Raw genomic sequence first — 27,375 nt, forward strand, 5'->3', positions numbered from 1 at the left:
TGTGTTGTTGTTGTCATTGTAATCGTTTAGCTGCTTGGACATGCGGTGTGTGGACCTTTCACATAATGGACCGTGCAATTATTTAGCGTGTAAAGAACATATACATATATACAAGTGCAATATATATATTTTATTTGGAGAACATAACATGGTATTTCAATATAAAGAGGTTCATTATATAAATGCACATATATAATATATAATTGTACATATTATAATTGTACTTCATATTATAAATGTACATCATAATATAATTGTACATCACATTATAAATGAACATCATAATATAATTGTTCATCATATTATATTTGAACAACATATTATAAATGTACATCATAATGTAAGTGAACAATATAAATTATCACATTATAATTGTACATCATAATATAAATGAACATCATATTATAAATGCACCTCCGATTAGCACGGTTGGCTACAAGTCCAACCGACGTGCGTACAGAATTAGCGCTCGTGTGTGCTGTGTGCCGTGCAGGGATACGCCGCCTTCAGAATCTTCATGGTCACGTCGCGTTCGTGGTGAAGAACCTTGAACGCTGTCGACGTTCGTCACGCGAACAAAAATCTCGGAGCGTTCAGGGCAAACATTTGAAATGTGGATGGAGAAGACGAAAAATTGCAACAGATTTGTTTTTATTTCGCAATAACTTTAAGCGTGTCGGCAAAAATATTGATAAACGCAGAGAAGGTAGAGGAGACGGAGGAGTGAGGAAGCCCTGAGAAAGCGGTAAACGTTCACGGATATTCGATATAAGATCGACGTTCCCAGCTCAACTGACTTGTTACGCCAAAAGGGCCGAATTTTGAGAGGCGGCTTGGTGACCCCGGCAAAGTGAAACTTTCAGGGACTCGCCCTGGAGTTGGCGGCGCCCCCTCCACCCTCGGCTCCCCCCCCCGCCCCCCCCCCCGGGTGAACACCGGGGGAGCTTGAAACGAACGCAACGGAGAAAAATCCACGTGCCCACGGGGAGAGAGCGAGAGAGACACGCAAACTCCAAAGATACAGCAGCAGGCGTCGTCTGGGTCTGCATCGAACCCACGACCTCCGGTATACCAGGCGAGGTAGTTAACATCTCCGAGCCACCGCGGCGCGTTTACACAGCGTGCTCCGCCCGGGCCGAGGGCCACGACGGAATTTCCCGAAAAAGAACCTTGAGCGGGCGACCGCCGCAGACGGTCACACACGCACGCGCACTTTAGCGTCACGTCGAAAACAACAAGATCGATGCTCGCAGCGAGGAATCAGGGCCCCCCCGCGCCTCCTCACCACGACGGCGTTCTGGTGCCGCCCGACTCGCGCCGCTCGCGCCGCTGCCTCGTCTTGGACAACCTCACCCTGCGGCACAGACCGCCGTTCCCGCCGTCCCCGCCGTTGCCGCCGTCGCCGCCGTCCCCGGGGCTCGTCGGCGAGCCGCGGGCCGGTGCCTCCGTCTCCTCCCGCTCGTCCTCCGCGACCGCTTCCACCTCCCCGACCGCCGACCCCACCGGTCCCGCCGCCGTCTCCGCCGCGTCGCTCTCCGAGGCGGCCGCCGCGGCGGCGGCGGTCGGAGCCGCAAAGCGGCGCTCCGGATTCTCCTCCCGCTCCGCCCCCTCCCACTCCGGCTCAAACATCTCCGGGGTGTAGCACCGACGCTCGTCGGCGTCGTCGGCGTCGTCCCGGCACGGCGGCGCCGCGGCGCCGACGGCGGTAACGGCAGGGACGAGCGTGGCACCGGCGGCGGCGGGGGCAGTGACCCCGGCGGCGGCGGTAGCGGCAGGGACGAGTGCGGCGGTAGCGGTGGTGGCGGGGGTAGCGGCGGTGGTGGGGGCAGTGACCCCGGCGGCGGCGGTAGCGGCAGGGACGAGTGCGGCGGTAGCGGTGGTGGCGGGGGTAGCGGCGGTGGTGGGGGCAGTGACCCCGGAGGTGGTGGTAGCGGCGGTGTTGGCGGCGACCACGTCGCCCCCCTCCGCTGGGAGGCCGTGCCGCGAGCCCGGGGGCCACGGCGCCGGCGTCGCCTCGCGCCGTTCGGCACCGACGCCGGCTCCACCGCGGCCGCCGGGAGGCGACAGGAAGCGGGCGATCGACGCCAAGCCGCGGTGTCGCGCCCCCCGTCCCCGCGCCCGCCAATGCCGCTGCTGCCCCTGCTGCCGTCTCCCGCCGGGGGTGCCCAACGCGGGCGCCGGCGTGGCCGGAGGGGGGTCGCGGGCGGGCGTCGCCGGGCCGCCGCCGCCGTCGTGCGCGAGGCCGGCCTTGCCAGATCCGGCCGTGCCGCGGTCCGACGCGGCGTCGTGACCGGGAGGGGGAGCGACCGGCTCTATCGCGGCCGCGGGTTGGCCGGGAGAGGGCCCGGCCGCGACGGGGCCGGCGGGATCGGCGGGGCTCAGCGTGGCCCGGCAGGCCTCCGTGAAGGCCGCGAGGGAGCGGAGGCCGCTGGGGAAGTCGGCGTAGTGCCGCACTCGCTGTCGCAACCACTTGGAGAGACCTGCGGGCGCACACGCACGCGCGCAGCACGCGTCGGTGAGCGCGGTGCATATCGGGGGTGCGCGCGTGTGGCGGAAACGAGGGTGCTCGTGGCGGATATCGGGGCGGGCGGACGCCGCCGCCGGCACCGTACCCTCGGTGTACTTGGCGGGGTTCTTGCCGAAGCGAGCGTCCACCAGCAGCAGGGCCCCCCAGTCGTGGCGGTGGCGGATGCAGCGGCCCAGGGCCTGGTTGAGGGCGCGGAAGGCCTGCACCTCGTACCAGCGGCTCCCGGGCAGCAGGCCGCGCGAGCGCACGTGCAGGTCGTTGTAGTCACGCTTCAGCTTCACCTGCACGCGCCGAATCCCAGTGGGAACGTCGATTTGGACTGCGGGTGGAATCCGATGAGCTATGAAGCATTTAAGTTTTTTTCACAGGTGTCCAGTCGGGGCACGGAGTCAGAACGTTACAACAACAACGAACACAGTGCAAAGTACAGGAGAGGTAAACAATTCACTAAAAAAAACACGCAAATACAACAACAATTTTCTTTTACTTACCAGGCAGAGCCCACTCAGCCGTTTACTTATTTTTCAGAAGCGACCTGGCCACCACAGATGACGGCTGCTCAACGAAGTGGCGGCTTCTCAATTTACAGCAGCAGCCAAACACTCTGAACGCGTGGTGATGTTGATTCTAACCGCCTGGTGATGTTCATTCTAACCGCGTGGTGACGTTGATTCTAAATGTGGAGGGGAAAACCGGAGGACCCGGAGAAAAATCCACGCAACCACGGAGAGAGAGAGAAACACGCAAACTCCAAATATACAGCAGCAGGCGTCAGGGTCAGGATCGAACCCACGACCTCCTGCACACCAGGCGAGGTAGTCAACATCTCCTCGCCACCGTGGCACCCCTGTGCTGTTTACGAGCAGCACCTACGAGAGAGCGAGTGGCCAACACCACGGCCGGCCACTCCTTTGTCTCCCCAGCGACGATGTTTACTACACACCACCGCACCAGGTACTCAGTGCAGGCTGAGTCGACCTAGGGGAGGCCCAGGACCGGTTCGGATAAACGTCACCGGTGTTGGTGGCCGTGAGCGGGAATCGGAACCGGGTGGCCGGGATCGTAGGGCAGCGTAGCGCTCGCCGCGACACTGCCGCACTGACAAGACTTGCACGTGGACTAGAACGGACGTGACGGTGTGTGGTGGTGGTGGTGGTGACGATGGTGGGTGGTGGTGGTGACGATAGTGGGTGGTGGTGGTGACGATAGTGGGTGGTGGTGGTGGTGGTGGTGGTGACGCTAGTGGGTGGTGGTGGTGGTGGTGGTGGGTGAGTCGTAATTGTGTGTGACGATGCTGGGTGGGTGGTGATGATAGTGGGTGGTGGTGGGTTGTAACGGTGGGTAGTGATGGAGGGTGTTTGGCGGTGACACGAGGGTGGTGGTGGTGTTGGTGGTGGTGGCGCTGCGCGTGGCACCTGCAGGTCGCGCGTGTTGGGGTAGGGGATGCCCACGGTGAGCACCACGCGCGCGTTGTCGTCGGCAAAGTCCAGCCCCTCGCTCACCTTGCCCCGGCACACGGCCAACAGCAGCGCGCCGTCTGAGCCGTGCACACACACGACACACACATACATACACACACATACATACATAGAAACATAGAGTGGGGGTGGTGGGGGGGCAGGAGGGGGGTGGTGGGGTGGGGTGGTGCGTACCGCGCTGGCCCTCCATGTGCACCGCCGCGTAGTACACCTCCAGCAGGCGGTCGAACTCGGCGCGCTCCCCGCGCTGGGGCTCGCTCATCACCAGCTTGCGCCGCTCCAGGCCCGCCCACAGCCCCGTGTTCTGCCAGCGCTCGCTCACCTTCTGCAGCATCTGCGCACGCGGCGCCCGGCACAAAGATCCCCCACGTAGCCTTCGGCGGACGGCCGGGGCGAGCGCCGTCGGCGAGCGGCGCCCACGAAGGCCGGCGTTGCGCACGAGGGGGCGGGTGGCCGGCGCCACGCCATCTCCCCGGCGAGGTCGTTTGCCCGCCGCCGCCGGGTACCCATTTGAGGCCGAGTCGACCCGGGGAAGGGGCCCGAGACCGATTCGAATGGCGGCGCGTCAGGCGCGCTGGGGGCACGCGGGCAGGGCACGGGCGCTGTCCGCGTATTCTCGGGGTGCGACCAGCGCGTGCGTTTTCACTCGTCTGCCGCGGGCACCGCTTCGGCAAACCGAGGCGCGTCAATCGCGCCGCGTGGCAAGCCCCAGACGTAGGCAAGCTCCGCTCCGAATGTTTCATGGCCGTGCGGGAATGCGCGGGGACGCGCGGTCGAGACACGTATCTCTTATCGGAATCTTTATTTAGACTGGAGGAATCCGATGAGCTATGAAGCTCTTTGTTCACAGAAGTCAGGACAGCTGCGTGCCCCCCTGTCTGTGCGTGCGTTTTAATTTTTTAGGAGCCGTCTTGAAACATTACGAAGCATCCGCGGGCATTTGAAGGGGGCGAGCCGGGCGAAATGTGGGCCCGAATGCGCTCGCGTGACCGCCATGGACGCGTCTCGAGAACCGGGCGCCCATTCCACCCGTCGGGGGTGACGCCTCCCCCACCCCGCTGCCCCCTGCCCAGCAGCAATTTCATTCAACAAAGAGTGGGCCACGGTGGCTAGGAGATGTTAACTACCTCGCCTGATACGCAGGAGGCCGTGGGTTCGATCCCGACCCTGACGCCTGCTGCTGCTGTATATTTGGAGTTTTTCATGGTCTCCCCGTGAATCCGTGGATTTTTTCTCCGGGTCCTCCACATTTAGAATCAACATCACACGTTTAGAGTATTTGGCTCCTATGCATTTCCACATAATAAGCCACAACATTGAGCTATCACTTGTGGCCAGGTCGCTTACGTAATAGAGCGGCTATATAGCTCAGTGGGCCATAACAGACTGTTGGGGCAAGTGCTGTTAGCGAGCACCTGTGAAGGCCGCCTTCGTCTCCCCAGTGGCGATGTTTACTACACACCGCATCAGGTACTCAACTGAGGCTGAGTCGACCTATGGGAAGGACCATGACCGGTTCAAATACTTGTCACTGATGCTGGCTGTGAGCGTGAATAAAACTCGGTTGGCCAGGTTCGAAGCGCAGCGCGCGCTAACAACCGCACTTCCACCCCCCATTCCGAAACTCGCACAGACGCACACGTACACACGCACACACGCACGCACGCGCACACGCGTGCCCAGACACACACACGGCATGCGCGCACACACACGCGGGCACGCTTGCCCCGACGCACACACACGCGCACATAATCCCCGGTCCCAGGCACATCTCAAACGGACATCTCGGCCATAATGAGATCCAGGGCGGCTGCTGGAGACGATGGCGTGGCGGCCCGGGAGCCCAGACGCTCTGCGCTTTGTAAAGAGTTTAACGGGCGGAGGAGAGGGAGAGGGAGGTGGTGGTGGGGGGGGACATCGCATGGGGGGGGGGGGGGGACATATGACAGCGCATACGGGCGGCAGGCAGAGCTCCCACAAAGGGTTAACGCCATCTGTGAAAAAGAGCTTTGCAGCTAGTCGGATTCCTCCTGCACGTCAATAAATATTCAGATTATAACGTCGCAGCGTCGCGAGCGGCGGCGGCAGCAGTCACTTGGGGGAGGGTTTCATCCAGCAGTGGATTGAACGCGGCCGATCTCGACGACGACGACGACGACGATGATGATAAACCTGGGGCTGCCAGACGCGCGCGCGCCCCGACACTGGCCCACTGGCCCTACCGTGTGCGGCTCCGCCGGGAGCGGACGCAGAGGCCGCCGCGAGGGACGGCCGTTCCTCTTCGCCGCCGACGCTCTGCGACCGAGGCGGAAGGGGGCCCACGCCGCGTTCGTCCGTCCGCCGTGTCCGCAACGGGGTGCGGGGGGGGACAGGGCTCCCCGGCGCTCGTAAACACGATGCAATATCAAGGAGGCTCGAGTCAAGGGTCAGCTTCGCTCGTCGGCCACGTTGATCAAAGAGGTTTCCCCAAAGCTGAGAGACACAAGCCAGCGGCAAATAAGAACCCTTTGCAAAACACCCAACCAGGGCCCTGATGGCTGCTCGTTGGCTTCTGTGCTCATAATCACGACAAAGATCCCCCCCCACCCCCCCCCGTGTAGCCTCAACAGACTGCTGGGGGCCAAGCGCTGTCGGCGAGTGGCGGCACACCTACGAAGGCCGGAGTGGCCGGCGACGCGCCCGGCCGCCTTTGTCTCCCCAGTGGCGCTGCTGTACGCGCCGTCACCGGGCACTCGTTTGAAGTCCAGGACCGATTCAGAAAGTTGTCACGGGTCGGTGGCCTCGAGCGGGAGTCGAACTCGGGTGGCCGTGTTCCGTGGCGCTAACCACCGCACTACGGCTCCCGCACACCGACGATCAAATGCAAAGTTTCTTGTGCAAATCTTCACACGATCCGTATCTGTACGCACGGCCGCCGGATTCGAGCCGCGGAGCTGCGCGGCGACGAGCGGGCAAACGCGCGAACCGGCCGGGCCGCGTCACCGCCCCCCAATGATCATTGTTTTTTGTTTGTTATTTTCTCGGCGCACCTGTGCACAACGTTCAGCAACGTGCCCAGGTGTCTTGGTCTGACGATGGCGCTTTGGAGCGGCAGATGTGCGACGTGATGGGGGCAAAAAACCTGCGCATGCAAAGAAATTAAATTGGCTTGACTTGGGTTACGAGCGAATCACCAAATTAAGCGTGGTTTGGCCGTGGGTTTTGGTCAGATCTCGGAAGCTCCGCAGGGTTCAGCCTGGGTAGCACTCGGATCGGCGGCAAGTGGGAGACAGGATTCTGTTGGTGGAAGAGGGGCAACGTTGTACCGTGTACTACGATCCAAAGCCCAACGCCAGCCCCCCTCACCAACAACCACCCCGACACTCATCAAGCAGTGGATTGGCAGCAAGAGGGGGCAGCGCATGTACAGGTTGTCAGCCTTCGTCGTGCTGCGGTCCGCCTGGTCGCCCCGACAGTTTTGGGAGAGACTGAAACTAAACTACAAACTATTTTGTATTTGACCAGGTAAGGCCCCGCTGAGCAATGTAGCTCTTTTTTTTCAGAGGCGATCTGGCCACAGAAGATAGCTCAACGAAGTGGGCTTTTAATCATCATCATCATCACGGATATTTATAGCAGCAGCTAAATACTCTGAAACACGTGGTGACGTTGATGTTGATTATAAATGTGGAGGGGAAAACCCGGAGGACCCGGAGAAAAATCCACACAACCACGAGGAGAGAGACACGCAGACTCCAAAAAAAGAGCTATCGAGCCCAGTGGGCCTTATCTAGTAAAAATTTTTAGTTTACTTTGTATGGAGAGACTCGCTCCCGCTGTAATCATTTGAGGAGGAAATCAGTCTTTTGTAATGTTGTTGTTATTAATTGGGACAGCAACATCCGCACTTTGCTGTACCATCTGCTTGGGATAGAGCGTTGCCCCATCGCACGCCTGGGTTTCCTCCCACGTGTAAGAACGCTCCTCAATTTGTCGGGAAACATCTTGACGTACGGAGGACGACAGAGCTTGGGGCAATTGTTAGGCAGGCGCCAGCTCGCCGCCTGGCTGGGGCTGGCTGCCATTCCAGCTTGTGGCAATTGCGAGATGCAACTTCCTTACTGGGCAGTCGACACTCCGACGATCCGTACAATCGCCCGGTGTGACGATGACACTTTCCCACTGCTGCCGGGGAAGTGGAACGTCTCGCGAACCACGAAACGAATTCGGAGGGGCCGCGCTTGCCGGTCGGCGAGAGCGTCCGCGCACTCGCCACGACGCACCGCATTCATCGTTGCCGTGCTGCCGTGCTGCCGTGTGGCAGCAAAAAAAAAAAGAAAAATGTGCCGAGGTAGGCTGGCGTTTTGAGCAACGGCCCTTTCACATCGGAGCATTTTATTGAGACGGATTTCCGCTAAGCGCACGCCCCGAGTGGGCGAGCGATCATTCAACATTTTTAAGAGGGATTTCTCCTAATCCAGAATGCAAGCGAGCGAGCAAAAAAAAAATGTATTTTAAAACCGTCTCCGTTTCATCTCACGGCACCTGGAAATGCCAACAGTGGACGCCTACAAAACGGGGCCCTCGATTCGGACCAGGTCCTAAAGCGGGGGGGGGGCAGGGGGTGGCGGGGGGGGGGGGGGGCAGGGGGGGCGGGGGGGGCAGGGGGGGCGGGGGGGGGGGCCGGGCGACCCTTTCATCGCGCCGCCCCTGGTTCGTCTCCAGCCGCCCGTAAAGAGGAGCACGGACAGGTCGCCGCGCGCTCGCACCGCCACCACGACGCCAGCGCGCAGTCCGCCGCCCTCGTCAGCCGTGACGCGACCCCACGAGCGGGCGCCGCGGACACGGCACCCGCAGCGTGGAGGGACAGAGGCCGGAGCTTGCAGAGGCGACGCGGGGGGGGGGTGCAGGGAGGGGAGGGAGGGGGAGGGGAGTTTGGGGCGAGGTGACGTGAAGAGAGAGGAAAGGAGAGGAGGCACGCGAGGATGCAGGAGAGAGAGAGAAAGGACGGCAAGGGGTGGAGGTGAGGGAGGGAAAGATTGAGGAGGGAAAGATAAAGGAGGGAGAGAGAAGGGAGCGAGAGATAAATCACGACTTGTTTTTATGTCACCAGGTAAGGCCCCACTGAGCTATGTAGCTCTTTTTTAGAAGCGACCAATCACAGCTGATAGCTCAAAGAAGTGGCTTATCACGATCATCACTTGGAAATTTATAGTGGCAGCCAAACACTCTGAACGCGTGGTGACGTTGGTTCTAAATGTGGAGGGGAAAACCGGAGTACCCGGAGAAAAATGCACGTGACCACGGGACGAGAGAGAGAGATGCGTGACAGGAAAGGTGACGAAGTAAAGGGTACGGGGGAGGAAGAGACGTGGGAGAGGCAGGGAGAGGAGAGATATCAGAGACAGAGGAGAAACTGTGATGCAAAAAAGGGAAGGGAGAGAGAAAGAGAGAGAATAGTGAGATAGAATGACGAGTGTGACAGATGGAGGAGAGCAAGAGAGAGACAGCGAGAGAGCGAGCGAGAGAGAGACAGTGAGAGGAGAGCGAGAGCGAGAGAGAGCGAGAGAGAGCGAACGAGAGACAGCAGAGAGAGCGAGGAGAGAGAGAGAGACAGAGCGAGCGAGAGACAGCAGATGAGAGCGAGCGAGAGAGAGCGAGAGAAGAGAGCGGGAGACAGCGAAAGAGACAATGAGGGAGAACGAGAGAGCGAGGAGAAAAACAGCGAGAGAGCGAGCAAGAGAGAGCAAGAGAGAGCGAGCGAACGAGAGACAGAGCGAGCGAGAGACAGCAAGAGAGAGCGAGCGAGAGAGGCGGCGAGAGAAGATATCGAGAGAGCGAGAGAGAGACAGCGAGAGAGGCGGAGAGAGACAGCGAGAGAGAGCGAGAGAGAGACAGCGAGAGAGAGCGAGAGAGAGCAGCGAGAGAGAGGAAGATAGCGAGAGAGAGGCGAGAGAGAGACAGAGAGAGAGAGCGAGAGAGAGCGCAAGCGAGCGAGAGAAAGATAGCGAGAGAGCGCGAGAGAGAGAGCAGCGAGCGAGAGAAAGATAGCGAGAGAGGCGAGAGAGAGACAGAGAGAGAGCGAGCGAGGAGAGAAGCGAGCGAGAGAAAGAAGAAGAGAGCGAGAGAGAGCGAGAGAGAGACAGCGAGGAGAGAGGCGGAGAGCAAGCGAGCGAGAGAAAGATAGCGAGGAGAGAGCGAGAGAGGACAGCGAGAGAGAGAGCGAGCGAGCGGAGCAAGCGAGCGAGAGAGAGCGAGAGAGGAGAGAGAGAGCGGAGAGAGACAGCGAGAGGAGAGGAGCGAGAGAGGAGGGAGAGCAGCGAGCGAGAGACAGCGAGAGAGAGCGAGAGAGAGACAGCGAGAGACAGCGAGAGCGAGAAGCGAGGCGAAGACAGCGAGAGAGAGCGAGAGAGACAGCGAGAGAGAGCGACAGGAGAGAGAGCAGAGAGAGAGACAGCGAGAGAGACAGCGAGGAGAGAGCGAGCGAGAGAGAGCGAGCGAGAGAGAGCGAGCGAGAGAGACAGCGAGAGGAGCGAGAGACAGCGAGAGAGAGGAGCGAGAGATAGAGCGAGCGAGAGACAGCGAGAGAGAGCGAGCGAGAGAGCGAGAAAAGATGCGAGCGAGAGAGAGCGACAGCGAGAGCGAGCGAGAGAGGGACAGCGAGAGAGCGAGCGAGAGAGAGAGAGAGCGAGCGAGAGCGAGCGAGAGAGAGAGCGAGCGAGAGAGAGAGCGAGCGAGAGAGGAATTTCACGGAGTGGAGCGCTGACAAATGAAAGGCACAGAAGCGCGTGCAGAACCCAATATACAGGGGGTAGGACACACATTAGGGTGGCAGATCACAAAGTGAATACGACAGACACCGGAGAGGGAAGATAAGGAGGGTGGGGGGGTGACGCTGCGTGGAGGGGGGGGTACTTGAAGAGAGACAGAGAGGGAAAAGACAGACTTCTTAAGAGGCCTTCTTTAAAGATGACTTAGGAACTGGCGAGCCGCAGAGCTTAGCGAGCCCATCAGCCCGTGGGATTTACGAGCGGGGATGTGCGTGCGTCCGTCTGTGTGTCTGTCTCGCTCGCTATCTCTCCCCCACACCCCCCCCCCTCCCGGAACCACCACTTCTCCGCGTGCCGCGCTGTGCGTCTGGTTTTTTACGGGGGGAGACTTTGGCAATCCCCGGGACGCGTGCGGCGCGCGGCGCCACCGTAATGCCTCCGCCGCGATTTACAATCGCAGCCCTTCTTGCGAACTCTCTTCGCCAAACTCTCCCCTTGCGCTCTCTCTCTCTCTGCACTCTCCCTTCTCAATTCAGTATCTTAACCCCCCTCCCCCCCACCTCCTTTAATGCGCTCCACTCCTCGCTGTAATGCTCGTTAATGCGCACTCTCCCATCTCCGACGCTCGCGATGCCGTAACGTTCATTTAATTTACAGGCCTTTGTTAATCCACCCCCTCCCTCCACCGTGTCAGTCACGCGGAGCGATATTGTTTGACCGCACTTCACCGCGCTAAGTCAGCGCGAGTTTGGCGTGGTGGACGGCGGGCCGGGCAACGCTTCAGACATCATGAGTTGCCACCGGCGCCAGCAGCGCCCACGGGAATCACACTCAGATCCGCGGGATTCGTAGCGCAGCGCGCCAAACGCTGTCCCACCGCTCCACCCCCTCCATGCCACGCTCTCCTCCCATCCTCTCTCTCCATCTCCCCGCTCTCCCCCTCCTTCCTCCATGACCGCTCCATTGCACACTCTCACACTTCCCAACTCTTCCCATCTCACTCTTCTCTCTCAACACCAATACCTCCTTCACTGCTCATCGCCGATGCTCTCACAATCTCTCTCTGCACCTCCACTCAACTCCAGCACGCTCTCCCGTCTCCAGTCGACTCCCATCATCCACTCCTCACGCACACTCCTTGGCTAGGTCTTGTCCGCACTCCCCTCCCTCCCGTGCACCGCTGCTCCCTCTACCGGACTACCCCTACAACTTTCCCGACCCTCGTTCATCATCCCTGGCTCTGCCCTGTCCCCCTCCTCCTCCAGCGTTATCTCATCCCCACTCTCTCCCCCGCTCTCCCTCCGCTCTCCGTCTCCTACTCCTCCTCCTCCTCCCAATTCTTATCAAAAACAGGTGTCCATCACCCCCTCGCTCCACCGATTTGCCCTCTACGGGGAGGGGGGGAGAGCAAGGTGGGAGACAGGGAGGTGGGAGGGAGGGAGGGAGGTGGGAGGGAGGGAGGGGGAGCGGGAGGGAGGGGGAGCGGGAGGGAGGGAGGGAGGGGGGAAGGGAGGGAGGGGTCGGTTTGTGCCATGACCCTGGCACACAGCTTGGAATCGAGTCGTTACCAACAGGGTCCGCACCCTGAGCGATCGGTTGCGTGCAACCGAACGGCTTTCATGCGGACGTCCCCTGCAACCGGTTGCAGGCAGAAATTGCCCAACCGGTTGCAGGCAGAAATTCCTCAACTGGTTGTTCGCAGAAAGGTGGAGACTTGACTTTCAAGCGGCGATCCGTTCCGCGATTTGTCGCGACGCGGTTCATCAGTGCGTTGCTGCACATTCGAGAACTGTGATTGTTCGCCGTATTGGTGACGTGGAGGGGTGGGTGGAGCTATCCAGACTGAGGGGCGGGGCTCTGTTGGCAAGGGGCGTGGCCATATACTCCAGCCACGCCCAGACTCCACCTCCTTGTCACGCAACTTCCCGCTGAGATTGCGGACAAAGCGGTCGCAGGCGATGATCGAGCCGCACGGCTTTCGGGAGAGATTAGATTGCGCAACTGATCGTTCGGGTGTGGACCTGGCTTCAGAGGTGGGGTTGAAGGATCACGCAGAGATCATCATGCGATGGGCGCCACCCCGAAGCCGTGTGCGCGTGAATGTGAGTGGAGGGAAACGTGACGTAGCGCAGCGGTTCGTGCTCAGCGCCGTCACATCACTCGTGAACATCTGACCCGGGCGACTTCGCCTTAAATTAGTACCTGCTGGGGTGTAGAAGACAAAGGTAGCCCATCGTGATCCTAGGCACGCCTTAATAGGCGCTCACAAACAGCAATTTGTCCTAACAGCCTGTTGCAGACTACAACGGGAGACCTTAGCCTTGTCTCCACCGGTGTACGTGACCGCATCTGAAGGTGCACGTGCTTGTACCGATTGTGCGCGTGTGCTTACTGTCGTGCGTTATCGTGCATATGCACACCCGCTCGCGCGTTGCCATGATTCGGCGCTGAGCGGGACACCCGCCCCGCACGTGTAAGTACGGTAGAACGCATTTCGCACCGTACGTAGCCAACCGTGCCAACGGGAGAGGGTCAGAGTGGCGAGCGGCGGTGGCGGCAGCGGTGGCGGTACCTTGTACGAGGGCAGGAAGCAGAGCACCCCTCGCGGCACCGTTTGGCACACGCTCAGCAGCAGCTCCCCCAGCTCGTCCTGGAAGTCGAACGTCTCGGTGTGGCAGTACGTGGCGCACAGCTCCCTCCCGCTGGGGCCCAGCCCTACCGTGCCCACCCACACCTCACCCGCGGGGTACCGGGGGGGAGAGGGGAGGGGGACGGACACGCACAGGGTGCCACAGACACAGGGATCCCTCTCGATTTGTCGCACAGGAGAGCGCCAATGAGAGCGCTGCTTTGCGAGCCCCCTATTGTGTCCGGAGTGTGGCACACAGTGACTTGGTACGAGAGCGTTATGGTGGTGCACCAAAAAGGTCACATTGTTGTGATATTCATGCATTTGGAGTGGAAGATGGCAGCCTAAACGCATCCCATTCTGATAAATGAGAAATCACGACGATTGCCATGAAAGCGGCGATCGAACCAGAGCACCCGGTGAAAAATGCGTGTGACCACGGGGAGATAGGGACATGCAAACTCCAAATATACAGCAGTCGCCAGGGTCGGGACCGAACTGCACATCTGTGAAAAAGAGCTTTACAGCTCATCGGATTCTTCCAGCATGATTAAATATTCCGATTCTCAACCCGCGACCTCCTGCGTACCGGGCGAGGTGGTTAATGTCCCGCCACTGCGGCGCCCACGTGTGTCCTTCTAAACCAACACTCCTCTCCAGTAGAGAGCACCTACAAGGGGGCAGAGTTTGTGTCCGTCTGTTCGCGTTGGGCTGCGCCGCGCGTGGCTCGTCGCGCGCGCGCACCTGCGAGGGGTTGATGACGTGCGTGGCCTCGCGCTGGATCGTGAAGGAGACTCCCAGCTCGGAGGAGAACGACGCCATGGGGCTCAGCGTGCCCGAGGTGAGGATGATGGTGCGGGCGTGGGCGCTCAGGTCCGAGAAAGCCTGCGCACGAACACGCGCACGGACACGGGCATCGGTGCTCGTCGCCTGTTAACGGCTCTTGAGCGACGTGGCGGGAAGGACATTATCCACATTTCTATGACGACGACGGGGGGGGGCGAGTATCTCCAATGGACGACCGATGTTGACTACCACCTCCTCCCCCCCCCCCTCACAAACTGGTACCTATTTATTGACCCAAGGGGGGATGATGGGCTGAGTCAACCCCTCAACAAGGATTTCAACACCGAATCTTAGGATTGCGATTCACCCGCTCCTACCGCTTAGTCACCAGTTTTCACGCGCGCAAAGATAAAGATGCCCCGTATAGCCTTAACATAATTTTGGGGCAAGTGCTGTTAGCGTTTAGCAGCACCTATAAAGGCCGACACGGCACACGAGAGGTGGATGGAAAGCACCACGCCCGGCCGCCTTTGTATCCCTAGCGGAATTGTTTACACATCGCACCAGGTACTTATTTGAGGCTGAGTCGACCTAGGGGGAGGCCCAGGACTGGTTCGGATTACCGTCACCGCCGTTGGCCGTGAGCGGGAATCGAAGTCGGGTCGCCGGGTTCGTCGCACAGCGTCTAACCACCCCCCCACAAGTACAAACAAGCATCATCATTTACCATCATTTATTATTTATACCGCACTTTCCATGCAGCACATCTTGAGGCGCCACACACACGTAAATACAATGGCCCCTTGGGGCTTACAGAGCACAGGGGAATGTTCTGTTCGCGAGCGGCTACTCGGGTTGGCATGCAGCGGGTGGTGTGGCCGTGAACCATTCACATTCGCCTTTGTCTCCCCAGTGCCGGTGTATACACACAAACAAACCAGACATCGGCTTGAGCCTAAGCAAACCTAGGAGAGTCGCACCAAAGGCTCTGATACCTTTTGCCAGCGATTTTACACAAAGCCAGGATTTATATCCAGGCGAACGGATGATTCCGATTCTGCTGTAGGCAGACCGAGGTGCCGCGAGCGTGCAGGCGCGCAAGGCCACACTCACCACGGCTGGGTTCTGGCACCAGAAGTGCACCGTGAGCAGCTGCCGCTTGTGCCGCGCTCGCGAGCCGGGTCGAGGCCGCGCGATGAACCCCGCGGCGTCGGGGACGTCCGGGTCCGGAGCGCCCCACGCCAGCGTGCGCATCAGCACCACGCGGTAATCCTCCGCGAACCTGCGGGGGGAGGGGGGGTCACGGTGCAAAGGACGGCACGATGGCCACGGCCGCATGCACGGGTGGGAAGAAAAAAAAAAAAAAATGTTGTCTGTTGTTTACTAGGTAAGGCCCCACTGAGCTACGTGGCTGTTTTTCAGAAGCGACCAGGCCACAAATAGCAGCTCAACAAAGTAAGTGGCCTATCATCATCACGTGGAAATGTAGGGCAGTCAAATACTCTGAAAGCATGATGCTGATGATATACGTGAAAGGAAAAATCGGAGGACCCTGAGAGAAATCCACCAGGTACTCACTTACCCCTGCATACCAGGCGAGGGCGCTAACATCCACCAGCCACCGTGGCACCCGCGACGCGACCGTGAATGAGGACAACCAGAACGCCGCGGTGCGCGATGGGCAGCGGCCCCGATAACCGCGAGCAACCGGGCACACAGCCACACACACACCACACATTACACACACCACACACACTTACACCACACACCACACATTACACAAACACACCACACACTCACACCACACACCACACATTACACACACACACCACACACACACCACACATTACACACACACCACAAACACACCACACATTACACACACCACACACACAGCCACACACACACCACACACTCACACCACACACCACACATTACACAAACACACCACACACTCACACCACACACCACACATTACACACACACACCACACACACACCACACACACACCACACACACACCACACATTACACACACACCACACACACACCACACACACACACCCACACACCACACACACACCACACACACCACACACACACCACACACACACCACACACACCCCACACACACACCACACACACGCGCGCACCTGGAGCCGTCACGGAACATGAAGTCGAGGACGAGGAAGAGCGCTGCGAGCAGCACCTGTGAGGGCGCGGAGACGACCGGCATGGGGACGCTCACCGCCCGACCCTTGTCACGCCCTTTGCCCGCCACAGTCTCCTCCTTCTCCAGCACGCGCCCCAGGCTACGCTGCACGCACACACGTGTACACAATACACACACACACATAGTGCACACACTCAGTACACACACATGTACACACACACACACAAGTGCCGCGAGGAGCGAGCAGCAGCAGCATTGGCTATGAAGGGCGGCACGGCCACGCGACGGGACGCGGTGGGGTGGCCAGCGGCACGCCCGGCCGCCCTTCGTCCTCGATGTTCACGCAGAGCGCCGGGTACTCATTTGAGGCTGAGCCGACATAGGGGAGGCCCAGGACCGGTTCGGATGTTGGCCGTGAGCGGGAATCGAACTCTGGTAGCCGGATTCGTTCGCCGCAGATTGCAGCGTGCTGACCGCGACACGACCGCTCCCCACGCTATACAATAAAAAAACACAAAGACAAAGATCCCCCGAGTAGCCTACAAAGACTGTTGAAGGAATTGCACCTGAGGAGGCCAGCAGCAATGCATTTCCTTATTTGCAAATGCGGCCGTGTTCTCCTGTAACGCGGCGGTAGCATTTGCGTTCCTGAAGAACACCGCGTGATGGAAAAATCGCGTCGTAATAAACACATATAACGTAGGGATAAATAACAGTCCGCGACAGCGCCGTGAGATGCGTACGCGGGCCGAACAAAGGACCGAGGCACGTGGGCAGTAGCTTCTGGACGCATCCAGCAGCATCCCAACCTCCTCGAGCGACGCTACGCCGAGGCAGCTGCACGACCGCTCGATCTCCGCTCGCGCTGCGACGTAGTTCCGTCCGCCCGACACGCATCACACACACACACACGCGTGTCACACGCACCCAAATCTCGCCCGCATCAGAAAAAGAAAAAAAAACTCCGTTCCCCGACACATTCGTCGCGTCACGAAGAGCACCGCGCGCCACGGGAAGACAGAACCGCAGGTCCCGTCGCTGTCGCCGCGCAGCGCGAGGTGCTGGGGGGGCACCTTGAGCTCGGGGAAGGTGTGAGCCGTGACGCCCCAGGTGTGCAACACCTCCAGCATCTCGCGGCCGCTCAGCTTGTGGCAGTCCATCTCAAAGTCGTGGCTTTTCAACAGGTGAGTGCTCTGCGTCATCCACCTGCGAGACGGGGGACGGAACCGAGGCGAGTGCTGTTAGCTGTTCGTGAGCACCTATTTAGGCGGGGGGGGGGGGGGGGGGGGCCGGCACCACGCCCCGGCCGGCCTTCGTCTTCCCGTGATGTGTGCACGGTGTGCCAGCTACTCTTAGGGGAGGCCAAGGGCCAGTTTGGATATTCACCACCGATGTTGGCCGTGAGCCAGCTGAGCAGGCTGACCGGGTCGTCCCGACTGACCCGGTTGGCCCAGCTGACTCAGTGACCAGCCTGACTCGCCCAACCCGCCTGCACCGAGGTGGTGACCCGGGTCATGACCCAGGTGGGTGACCCGCGTGAGTGACCCAGTGGTGGTGGCGGTGCGTCCCCCAGCGGTGCGTGCGTGACCCAGCGGTGGCGGTGGTGGCGGTGGTGGCGGTGCGTGCCCCAGGGGTGGTGGCGGTGGTGGCGGTGCGTGCGTGCCCCAGCGCTAGTGGCGGTGGTGGCGGTGGTGGCGGTGGCGGTGGCGGTGCACGTACCGGTCCAGGCTGATGCACACGGCCTGTAGCCGCGTGTGCTCGTCGGGCCGCACCCCGGCGGCGGCGAGGGAGCCGGCCTCGTCGCGGGCGCGGCGCAGCGCATCCTGCGGCACGCTGGCGCTGGCGGCCTCGCGCGCCGCGTCCTCCATGTTGTGAGCCTCGTCCAGCACCACCACTTGATCCCGCACGCTTATCTCCATCTGCTCGCGTGGGGGGGGGGGGGGGTGGGGGGGGTGAGGGGGGTGAGGGGGGTGAGGGGGGTGGCCAGCACAACGCCCAATCCGCCTCACAAAGAGACACACACACACACAGATCTGTTGTAAGCCCCCTGCGAGTGAGCAAAATACAAGAGCAGGTCTCCAATTGTCTCTGCAACTCACGTTCTGCCGTATCTGCGGGTCGATGAGGTAGTTGTAGGGGCAGAAGACGATGTCGGCCTCCTCCATGAGCTCGCGAGCGGAGAAGTACGGGCAGGCCCCGACGCGCCGGCCAGCCTTCACCAGGTCCTCCACGTCCCACGCGGACGCCAGCCCCAGCGACGGCAGCGCCGCCTGGCAGCCCAGCTTGTAGACGTTGCGGAAGAACGAGCACGTGGCACCCTGCGCGGGCTGGGGCACCAGGTGGGAGTGAGTGCAGCAGAAATAGACGCATCACAGGCTCATGTCGGATCAGGACACATGCAGACCTAATGGTCAACTGCACTACGTACAGTTGAACGTAGCCCCCACCCCCGACCCCCCCCCGGCACCACCCCCCCCCATCCCCGCCCACGGCCACTCACGTTCTTGTTGTCCAGCAGCTCCCTGCAGGCCTCGTTGCGCCCGTGCGGCGAGGCCGCCACGACGGGGTGCACGCACGTGTGCTCGCGGCTCGACAGCACCGTCATGCGCGTGCCCGCGTACGCCGTGCGCCGCAGCTCGCGCGCCACCTGCGTGATCTGCCGGTGCGTGCGCGTGCCGAAGAAGATCTTGGGCGGCCGCGTCGGTCGCCGCCCGCCCCCGCCGCCGTCCGGGCCGCCGCAGCGGCCGCTGGACCCCGGGGCCCCCGGGGCCCCCGGGGCCCCCGGGGCCCCCGCCGCCACTCCCGCCGAGCCGCAGCCGCAGCCGCAGCAGGTGGCGCCGCACGGCTGCGAGCGGTGGGGGGGCGGGGGGGGGGGCGTGGAGCACACACAAAGACAAAGATCCCCCGTGTAGCTTTAATTAGACTGTTGGGGCAAGTGCTATTAGCGCGCACCTATGAAGGCCGGAACGGCACACGAGGGGGTGTGTGGCCAGCACCACGCCCGGCCGCCTTTGTCTCCCCAGTGGCGATGTTTACTACACACCGCACCAGGTAATCATTTTGAGGCTGAGTCGACCTAGGGCAGGCCCAGGACCGGTTCAGATAATCGTCACTGCTGTTGGCCGTGAGTGGGAATCGAACGTCACCGGGTTCATAGCGCAGCGCGCTAACCGCTACACCACCACTCCCCACTCACAGACTGTGGTAATGGAAGTGGCGGTGACGACAATTTTAACGGTCGACGTCACAGTAACTGTGGTTGTCATGACGGCGGTGGAGATGTATGTACGTTGAACTTTCTTTCACACCGTAAATAGCTAACCGGGCTGAGAGGCGACGGTGTGCGGTGCTCGTCTGACGATGACGACGGTGATAGTGGCAGGTGACAGGTGACGGGTGATGACCACGGTGACGTCAGCGAACGTTTGTGAGAACACTCACGGTTTTGCCGACGGGGCTCCACGCGGGGATTTGACCGTTCTGGTTCAGGGTGATGAGAGGCCTCGGGTGACCAACGCCGCCCGCCTTGTCTCCAGCACCACCAGCTCCACCAGCAGCGCCATCATCGCTTACGCCACCACTGTCGTCATCGTAATGCACGCCCTTGGGAATGCCTCTTTTCATCTGCTGACCACGAAACAACGACGTCACCCGACCATCAGGCTCACGTCCAACACCTATTGCCACGGAGAAGGGAGCCGCGGTGGCTACGAGATGTTAACTCCCTCGCCTGCTATGCAGCAAGTTGTGGGTTCGATCCCAACCCTGACACAAATGCTAGCTCAACGAAGTGGGGGCTTATCGCGTGGAAATTTATCGCAGCCAAATACTCTAAACGCGTGGTGATGTCGATTCTAAACGTGGAGGGAAAAAACGGAGGACCCGGAGAAAAATCCACGTGACCAAGGGGAGAGAGAGAGACGCAAACTGCAAATATACAGCAGCAGGCGTCAGGGTCAGGATTGAACCCACGACCTGCTGTATACCAGGCAAGGGAGTTAACATCTCGCCATCGAGGCACCCAATTCTAACTCTTAATAAAGACTGAGTAAAACCGTAATCTTCAACCGAACACTTAACTCTAACCCTAGTCCTAACACCCTTTCTAAGCTGAACTTTGCCCATAACCCGAACACAGACAACTCCTAACCCCGACCGCTGCATTTGCGGTAACACTGAAGCCACGCCGCGACCGGGCCGTACCACCAGCGCCTTGCCGTGGGGGGTTCTGTTCCGCCGTTTCTCCACCTGGAAATCATCGTCATCCCCTTTGTCATCTCCGTCCACGGGAGACCCCCGCTTGCCAGGGCGACTCATCCCCGGGGCCGCTGGGATACAAACACGGGTGGGGCAGAGCGGTGGAGGCCGGGTTAGCGCGATGATGTCGTTCGGAGTTAGAATTTGCGTTAAAATCTTAATTACATGGCTTTGAAAAAAAGAATTATCTAGGAAATGCCCGGCTTCGTGACATCACGTGGTGACGCGCGCGTACACACACCGTCAACATAAAACTAAACTGGTTATAAAAAGCAGGGGGGTAGAGAGATGGGGAGTGGAGAACCACCCCTGCCCCAAAAGGGATCAGGGTAGGGTTCATAGTCAGAGGAAGGGGAGGAAGTGGGGGAGAGGGAGTTAGAATTACATGCAGGATTAATGATACGGTAAATGTACGTACGTACGTATGTAACTTGAACGCCTTTCGCGCCGTTACGTAGCCAACCGTGCTAATCGGAGGTGAAGGATATGGATCGAGTTAGGAGTCGAGGTTTAGAGTTCGAGTCCATGTGATGGTGAATACTTTTGATAAAATCATCTAAATGGCTCTCTACATAAAATTAACGTTGAACCCGCTAGCGCGCTCCGGGATTAGGCGGTGATGGGGACCAGCACCCTGCAACGTGCAGGCATCTCGGAACGGGTTAACGAAGCTTCGTGCCGGCGTTGGACGGTCAGCGATACACGCAGCGCGTTACCACGAGAGTCGAGCCGTTGTCCGTGTGTTTCGTGTGTTGCGTGTGGTTCGTGTGTTGCGTGTGGTTCGTGTGTTGCGTGTGGTTTGTGTGTTCGCGTCTTCCCTTGACGCACGGACGGAGAGACACGGCCCCACCCACCTGACAGGAAGTACGGCGACGCGAGGGGGGAGCCCACCGCCGGGGTCACGGGGGGGGTCAGAGTCGAGGTGACGGGGGAGCCGCCGTTGCCCGGGAGGGCGGCCCCGGGCGCACGGCAGCTCGTGCCGAAGTACGGGGAGCGGCTCCCGGCCTCGGCGGCAGCGGAGGGGGCAGCGCCCGCCTGGGCGCCGGGCGCCGAGTGGCAGGAGCAGTCGCAGGGCCCCCCACCGCACGGGGCGGGGGTTTGGGGGGGCGCGGACTCCTTGCAGCTCTTGTCCTCTCCGGGGGCCTTCTCCGAGTCTCCGTTCGCCAGCTTCTCTGTGAGAAGGGGGCGCCGCGGTGGCGAGATGTTGACTACCTCGCCTGGTGTGCGGGAGGTCGTGGGTTCGATCGTGACCCTGACGCCTGCTGCTGTATATTTGGAGTTTGCGTCTCTCTCTCTCTCTCTCCCCGTGGTCGTGTGGATTTTTCTCCAGATCCTCCGGCGTTTCCCTCCATATTTAGAATCAACATCACCACGCGTTTAAAGTATTTGGCTGCGATAAATTTCCACACGTCGATAAGCCACTTCGCTGAGCTATCATTTGTGATAGCCAGGTCGCTTACGAAAAAGAGCTACATAGCTCAGAGGGGCAAAATAAAAAAATAGTTTAAATCGTTTAGTTTAGACAAACACCCGCTCGGGGTTCGCTCACTCGTGCAGGTCACTGCGTTGATTTGCGTGCCCAGCGGTTCCCAGCCGTCGGTGCGTGTTCCCCACGGGGTAAGCGGCACATCCCCTGGGGAGCTCGCCAGATCATTTACGCAACTGCGGTGGTCACCTTCGGGGGTGGGGGGTGCATGATCGCGCAGGGATACTCAGCACTGCTGCCATGCACGTGTGGCAATTCTAAAGCGCTACACTCATCTGTTCGTACGCGTGTATGTTGAACTTCTTTCGCGCCGTACGTAGCCAACCGTGCTAATCGGAGGTGCAGGGGAAGGACACCAAACCAAACTGATCGCGTACCGTACTGGTGCTTCTGCCAGGCCAGCGTGGAGCAGAGCAGAGCCAGGCTCTTTCCGCTACCGGTCGGGCTCTCCAGCAGGCAGTGCTCCTTGCCGTTGAGGCCACTCATGATCTGGTGTCGCACAGAGAGAGAGAGAGCGGTGAGAGAGCGATTAGCGAGTGGTGAGAGTGGCGAGGGACTGCTCACGCCCAGCGTTCCTGGATGCCACTGGGGAAGGGCACGCTAGAGAGAGCGGTGAGAGAGTAGTGAGAGAGCAGTGAGAGAGCGGTGAGAGAGAGCGGTGAGAGGGCGGTGAGAGAGCGATTAGCGAGTGGTGAGAGTGGCGAGGGACTGGGTAAGTACGGCGTTCATGGGTGACGTTCGGTAATGGTTCGGTAGGAAGGGGAGTGCGGAGAGGGGAATGAGAGAGAGCGGCGAGAGAGAGTGGCGAGAGAGAGTGATTAGCGAGCGGTGAGAGGAGTGCGGCGAGCGATTGTTTACGCACGGCGTTCATGAGCGACACTTGCGATGGGTACGGCACGCACGGGAACTCCACCCTGGTGCCGCCGATCGTGTAGACATTCGCTGCCATCGTCACGGCCTCTGTGGACAAACGTCGCGAAGCAGAAGGAAATCGAGCCTCGTGAAAGTGAATAAACAAGATTAAACCCCCGTTGTCGTCATAATCAAGCATCCCACAAGGACCTCTACGATCTTTAGTTTGTTTGTTTTTGTTTACATGAGCAAATCACCCACAAAGCGCGGGCCCCCCCCCCCTCCGCCATATTCATCAGATGCTGGACGCTGAGCAGCGTTGAGCCTGGATAGTGCTGGGATGGGGGCGGTCACTGTGCATTTTGATGCCGTGCCTTTGCTTGCAATTAGTGTTGAAAAGTCGGCAAGAATTTTACATACTTATGCAATTTGTTACTTATGCAATTTGTTATTATTCACTTCCCGTGGGACAGCCACTGCTGTTTGACATCCCACAAAGTGGCGTTCCGTCGCGCGGACCACGCAGCCGCGACGGAGGTGACGACGGAGGTGACGACGGAGGTGACGACGGAGGTGACGACGGAGGTGACGACGGAGGTGACAACGGAGGTGACGACGGAGGTGACGACGGAGGTGACGACGGAGGTGACGACGGAGGTGACGACGGAGGTGACGAAGAAGGTGACGACGGAGGTGACGACGGAGGTGACGACGGAGGTGACGACGGAGGTGACGACGGCGGTGACGACGGAGGTGACGACGGAGGTGACGACGGAGGTGACGACGGAGGTGACGACGGAAGTGACGACGGAGGTGACAACGGAGGTGACGACGGAGGTGACGACGAAGGTGACGACGGAGGTGACGATGGAGGTGACGATGAGCCGACTCGACCCCTGTGCGGCAACTTGAACTCACGGGGCTTCGCTTGCGAGTCCCACCGTGCTTTGGGCACGCTGCCCTCCGGGCTGATCATATCTCTGCAACGCAAGGCACAAGCAGGCGCAGCAGCATGACCAACGATGGCGGTCCAAGATCACGGCGCTCCCCATCATGGCCACTGGAACAAACTTCCCCTCCACATTAAGAAGTCACCTTTCATCACTAGCTTGCCCTCCTCACTCAAAACTCACTCATGGTTACCTAGCTTACCCTACGACCCTCCTATAATCTCCCCCTCATAACCACCACCACCGTTGCTGTTCCCTCTTCACATTCTCATTACACAGCTACCACTCATTAACCCCACTCATTCGATCCATTTATCGTCACTGTCATCAATTTCGCTTTCGCCAAATTCACGCATCATCATCACAGATTTGCCCCCATTGCTTCCTCTCACCTATTTCATTCACCTCATCGCCACCATTACAAACAAGGCACTTTACAAATCACGTGAAGATAAGATGATCCGTTTGAGATGGCGGTGTATGGCAGCAAAAGCAGTTCATGTTTGGCACAAAGATTCTTCGCTGTCTGTGCGTGACAAATGGTCACGGCCAAAGCGGTTGATCCCAATCGCCACGGCTCGCCAACGCTTCCTACCCTCTGCCATAACACAGCACGGTGAAGCGTGACAAGAGCTTATATTCAATAAAATCAATCATACTACTCGGAACAAGAATCTATGCCTCGAGTTTCCTGGCTGGCTGGCTGGCTGCTGGCTGGGCTCCAGTGCACCGCCCCGACACCAACTCTGCTGCCGTTCGTGGCTGCTGGGGCCCGTTGGCACAGAAACTACAGCTGGGGAACTGGCGACACGTTCTTATTTGTTTTTCCGTGAAACGAACAAACATTGAATTCAAAAGGCGGAAGTTCAGAAGACATTTCATGATTATACATAATGGATAACGACACCGACGAAATGACAGTAGCAAATACAAAAGACTCATCCCAAGGTCTAATTAAAGTTGCTCTAACTTTTTAATCCGTGCTCCCACTAATGTAATTTGCCGAAATATATTTAAATCCTATTGAATGTCAAAACAAACCCTCACAATCCATATTATCTTGCCATTGTATTATTACATATACAAGTAGATGTTACTATATGTGCTCTGAGTACAGGAGCTTAGTGAGATCAGCATGGCAATGACAGCTGTCAATCATTTTCCGTGACAGAACAACAACGGGTTCCCCACTCGTCGTGAAAACTAAAATGATGAATCCCCCCCGACAAAGCCTCCCCTTAACCCCCCCTCTCGCCCCCCCGGCCGACTTGCCATCATAAATGTGTACAAACCGATCATGACTAAATACGTAATACATCGCTCATCACGTGTGACGAGTGAGACGGTGCAAGCGTCAACTCAGACGAACGAAGCCTGCAAAGTCAAATGGGAAGTTCACAATGAGAGGTCACAAACACCCTCCTCGAGAAGGGCGCACAGGGCATGCACACCATGGCCCTGGCTTCTATCTCCCGCCCTGATGCTCATGCGGCCACACAACCCACGAACCGCATCCGCTGCAACAACAACAACAACCGCCGTTCACCACGAAGTGGCGGTGACCTCACCACGGCGCCTGTGCCAGGCTAGGTGCTCTTTTGAGGCCAAGTGAAGTGTCGAAGGCTCGCTGCTGGCAGGAGGTCACGGAACAGACCCAGGGAGCGCCATGAGTAGACCGACTGCGATGACTGGCTGATGCACCAGCAGCTGCGTGTCCCCTACTGTGCCAACAACACCGCACGGACCACGGCAGCAGAAGCAGATGATGATGTTCATGATGATGCACTGAGGAGAAATTACAAACTCTCTCTACGGGGCAACGTGCTGAGCCTGTGATCACACCGCCCAGACTGTGGTCACACTGTGGTCACACCGCCCAGACTGTGGTCACACCGCCCAGACTGTGGTCACACCGCCCAGACTGTGGTCACACTGTGGTCACACCGCCCAGACAGTGGTCACACCGCCCAGACTGTGATCACACCGCCCAGACTGTGGTCACACTGTGGTCACACCGCCCAGACAGTGGTCACACCGCCCAGACTGTGGTCACACCACCCAGACTGTGGTCACACCACCCCGAACAGAGGCAACTCGTGACATCGACTTGGTGCCCCATTCACAGAAGGAGACATCACAACAGCGACGATTCACCACTCCGCTGCTCCTAACTCCACAATCACCCGGTTCCATCAACCATCAGCTCGATGTTTCTCGACATCAACCATAGAAGAAGACGGATCTGTAGATTCACACTCAGACCCATCAAGTCACGTAAAGACCCATTGACCCACACACCGAAACCCAGACTCAGAGACCCATAGACAGACACACAGACTCACACTAAAACCACTCACATCGTGACTTACTGACTCACAAAGAGACCCATTGATCACATAGAGACCCATTGACTCAGAGACCCGACCCATCGACTCGCATAGAGACCCATAGACCCCCATAGAGATCCATTGACTCACATAGAGACCCATCGAATCACAGAGACCCTGAGACTCACATATAGACCCATCGACTCACAGAGAACCATCGACTCACAGAGACCCATAGACTCACATAGAAACCCATCGACTCACATAGAGAACCATAGACTCACATAGAGATCCATTGACTCACAGAGAACCATCGACTCAAGAGACCCATAGACTCAGATAGAGACCCATATACTCACATAGAAACCCATCGACTCACATAGAGAACCATAGACTCACATAGAGATCCATTGACTCACAGAGAACCATCGACTCACAGAGACCCATCGACTCACAGAGAGACACATTGACTCACATAGAGACCCATCGACTCACATAGACCCACAGAGATCCATAGACTCACAGAGACTCAGAGACTCACACAGAGACCCATAGACTCACATAGAGATCCATTGACTCACATAGACCCATAGACCCACATAGAGACCCATCGACTCACATAGACTCATAGACTCACACAGAGACACATAGACCCACATAGAGACCCATATACCCACATAGAGACCCATATGAATGAAGCATCATCACACCGCTAGCTACTCCTGACGCAATCATCTGCCTCCTTCGACCACCTCGATGTAACAACATCAGCAGGTGTTGCTCTCTTGACATCAACAAACCGCAGAATCATTGATTCAAACATAATCGATGTAACAACGCACAGCGATGATCGTCGTTGGTGGTAATTGTCGTGGGATACGGTGAGCGCGAGTTGGCGTCTCACGGATTCGGCAGCGCTGATGCCCCCCCCAGATCATGGAAGACCCGGGCCCCGAGGTCGTGGGGGGCACGGTGGGGGGCACGGTGGGGGGCGGAGTGGGGGGCACGGTGGGGGACACGGTGGGTGGCGGAGTGGGGGGCACGGTGGGGGCGGAGTGGGGGGCACGGTGGGGGGCACGGTGGGGGGCACGGTGGGGGGCGGAGTGGGGGGCACGGCGAGCGAGGAGGGGGGGGCTGTTGCGGCGGTCGCGGGAACAAAATT

At 59.0% G+C, this 27,375-nt stretch overlaps 1 protein-coding gene across 6 annotated transcripts; it reads right to left on the reverse strand.

Moving 5' to 3' along the window:
- Nucleotides 1–945: 945 nt before the first annotated feature.
- On the reverse strand, nt 946–27,204 carry BRIP1 (BRCA1 interacting helicase 1). 6 transcript variants are annotated; one of them, XM_061562179.1, is made up of 21 exons: nt 27,056–27,204; nt 25,455–25,607; nt 23,855–23,916; nt 22,947–23,044; nt 22,462–22,573; nt 21,453–21,770; nt 20,545–20,669; nt 19,783–19,965; nt 18,842–19,186; nt 18,441–18,659; nt 18,061–18,260; nt 17,415–17,547; nt 16,322–16,485; nt 15,283–15,451; nt 14,128–14,268; nt 13,327–13,488; nt 4,180–4,339; nt 3,943–4,064; nt 2,613–2,808; nt 1,932–2,480; nt 1,622–1,854 (listed from the first exon to the last, which is right to left on the reverse strand). In XM_061562179.1, the coding sequence occupies exons 3-21, from the start codon at nt 23,910–23,912 to the stop codon at nt 1,622–1,624; spliced, it is 3,687 nt and encodes a 1,228-aa protein (XP_061418163.1). In that variant the 5' UTR covers nt 23,913–23,916; nt 25,455–25,607; nt 27,056–27,204. The 6 variants fall into 6 exon arrangements, with proteins under 6 accessions (XP_061418159.1, XP_061418161.1, XP_061418157.1 ...); XM_061562175.1 differs by having other exon boundaries at nt 946–2,480; nt 18,441–18,668; nt 25,455–25,604; XM_061562177.1 differs by having other exon boundaries at nt 946–2,480; nt 18,441–18,668; nt 25,458–25,607.
- Nucleotides 27,205–27,375: the final 171 nt, after the last annotated feature.

Source organism: Lethenteron reissneri, chromosome 28 (genome assembly GCF_015708825.2).
Source record: "Lethenteron reissneri isolate LAM-NWPU_2019-01 chromosome 28, ASM1570882v1, whole genome shotgun sequence".
Classification (NCBI taxonomy): domain Eukaryota; kingdom Metazoa; phylum Chordata; class Hyperoartia; order Petromyzontiformes; family Petromyzontidae; genus Lethenteron; species Lethenteron reissneri.

Coding starts and splice junctions, on each gene's coding strand:
- BRIP1 (XM_061562174.1), bottom strand. CDS start 23,912: ATGATCAGCCCGGAGGGCAGCGTGCCCAAAGCACGGTGGGACTCGCAA. Junction 20,670..21,452: donor GTCGCCGTACTTCCTGTCAG/GTGGGTGGGGCC, acceptor TTTGTATCCCAG/CGGCCCCGGGGATGAGTCGC. Junction 17,548..18,060: donor GTGTGCATCAGCCTGGACCG/GTACGTGCACCG, acceptor CCCGTCTCGCAG/GTGGATGACGCAGAGCACTC.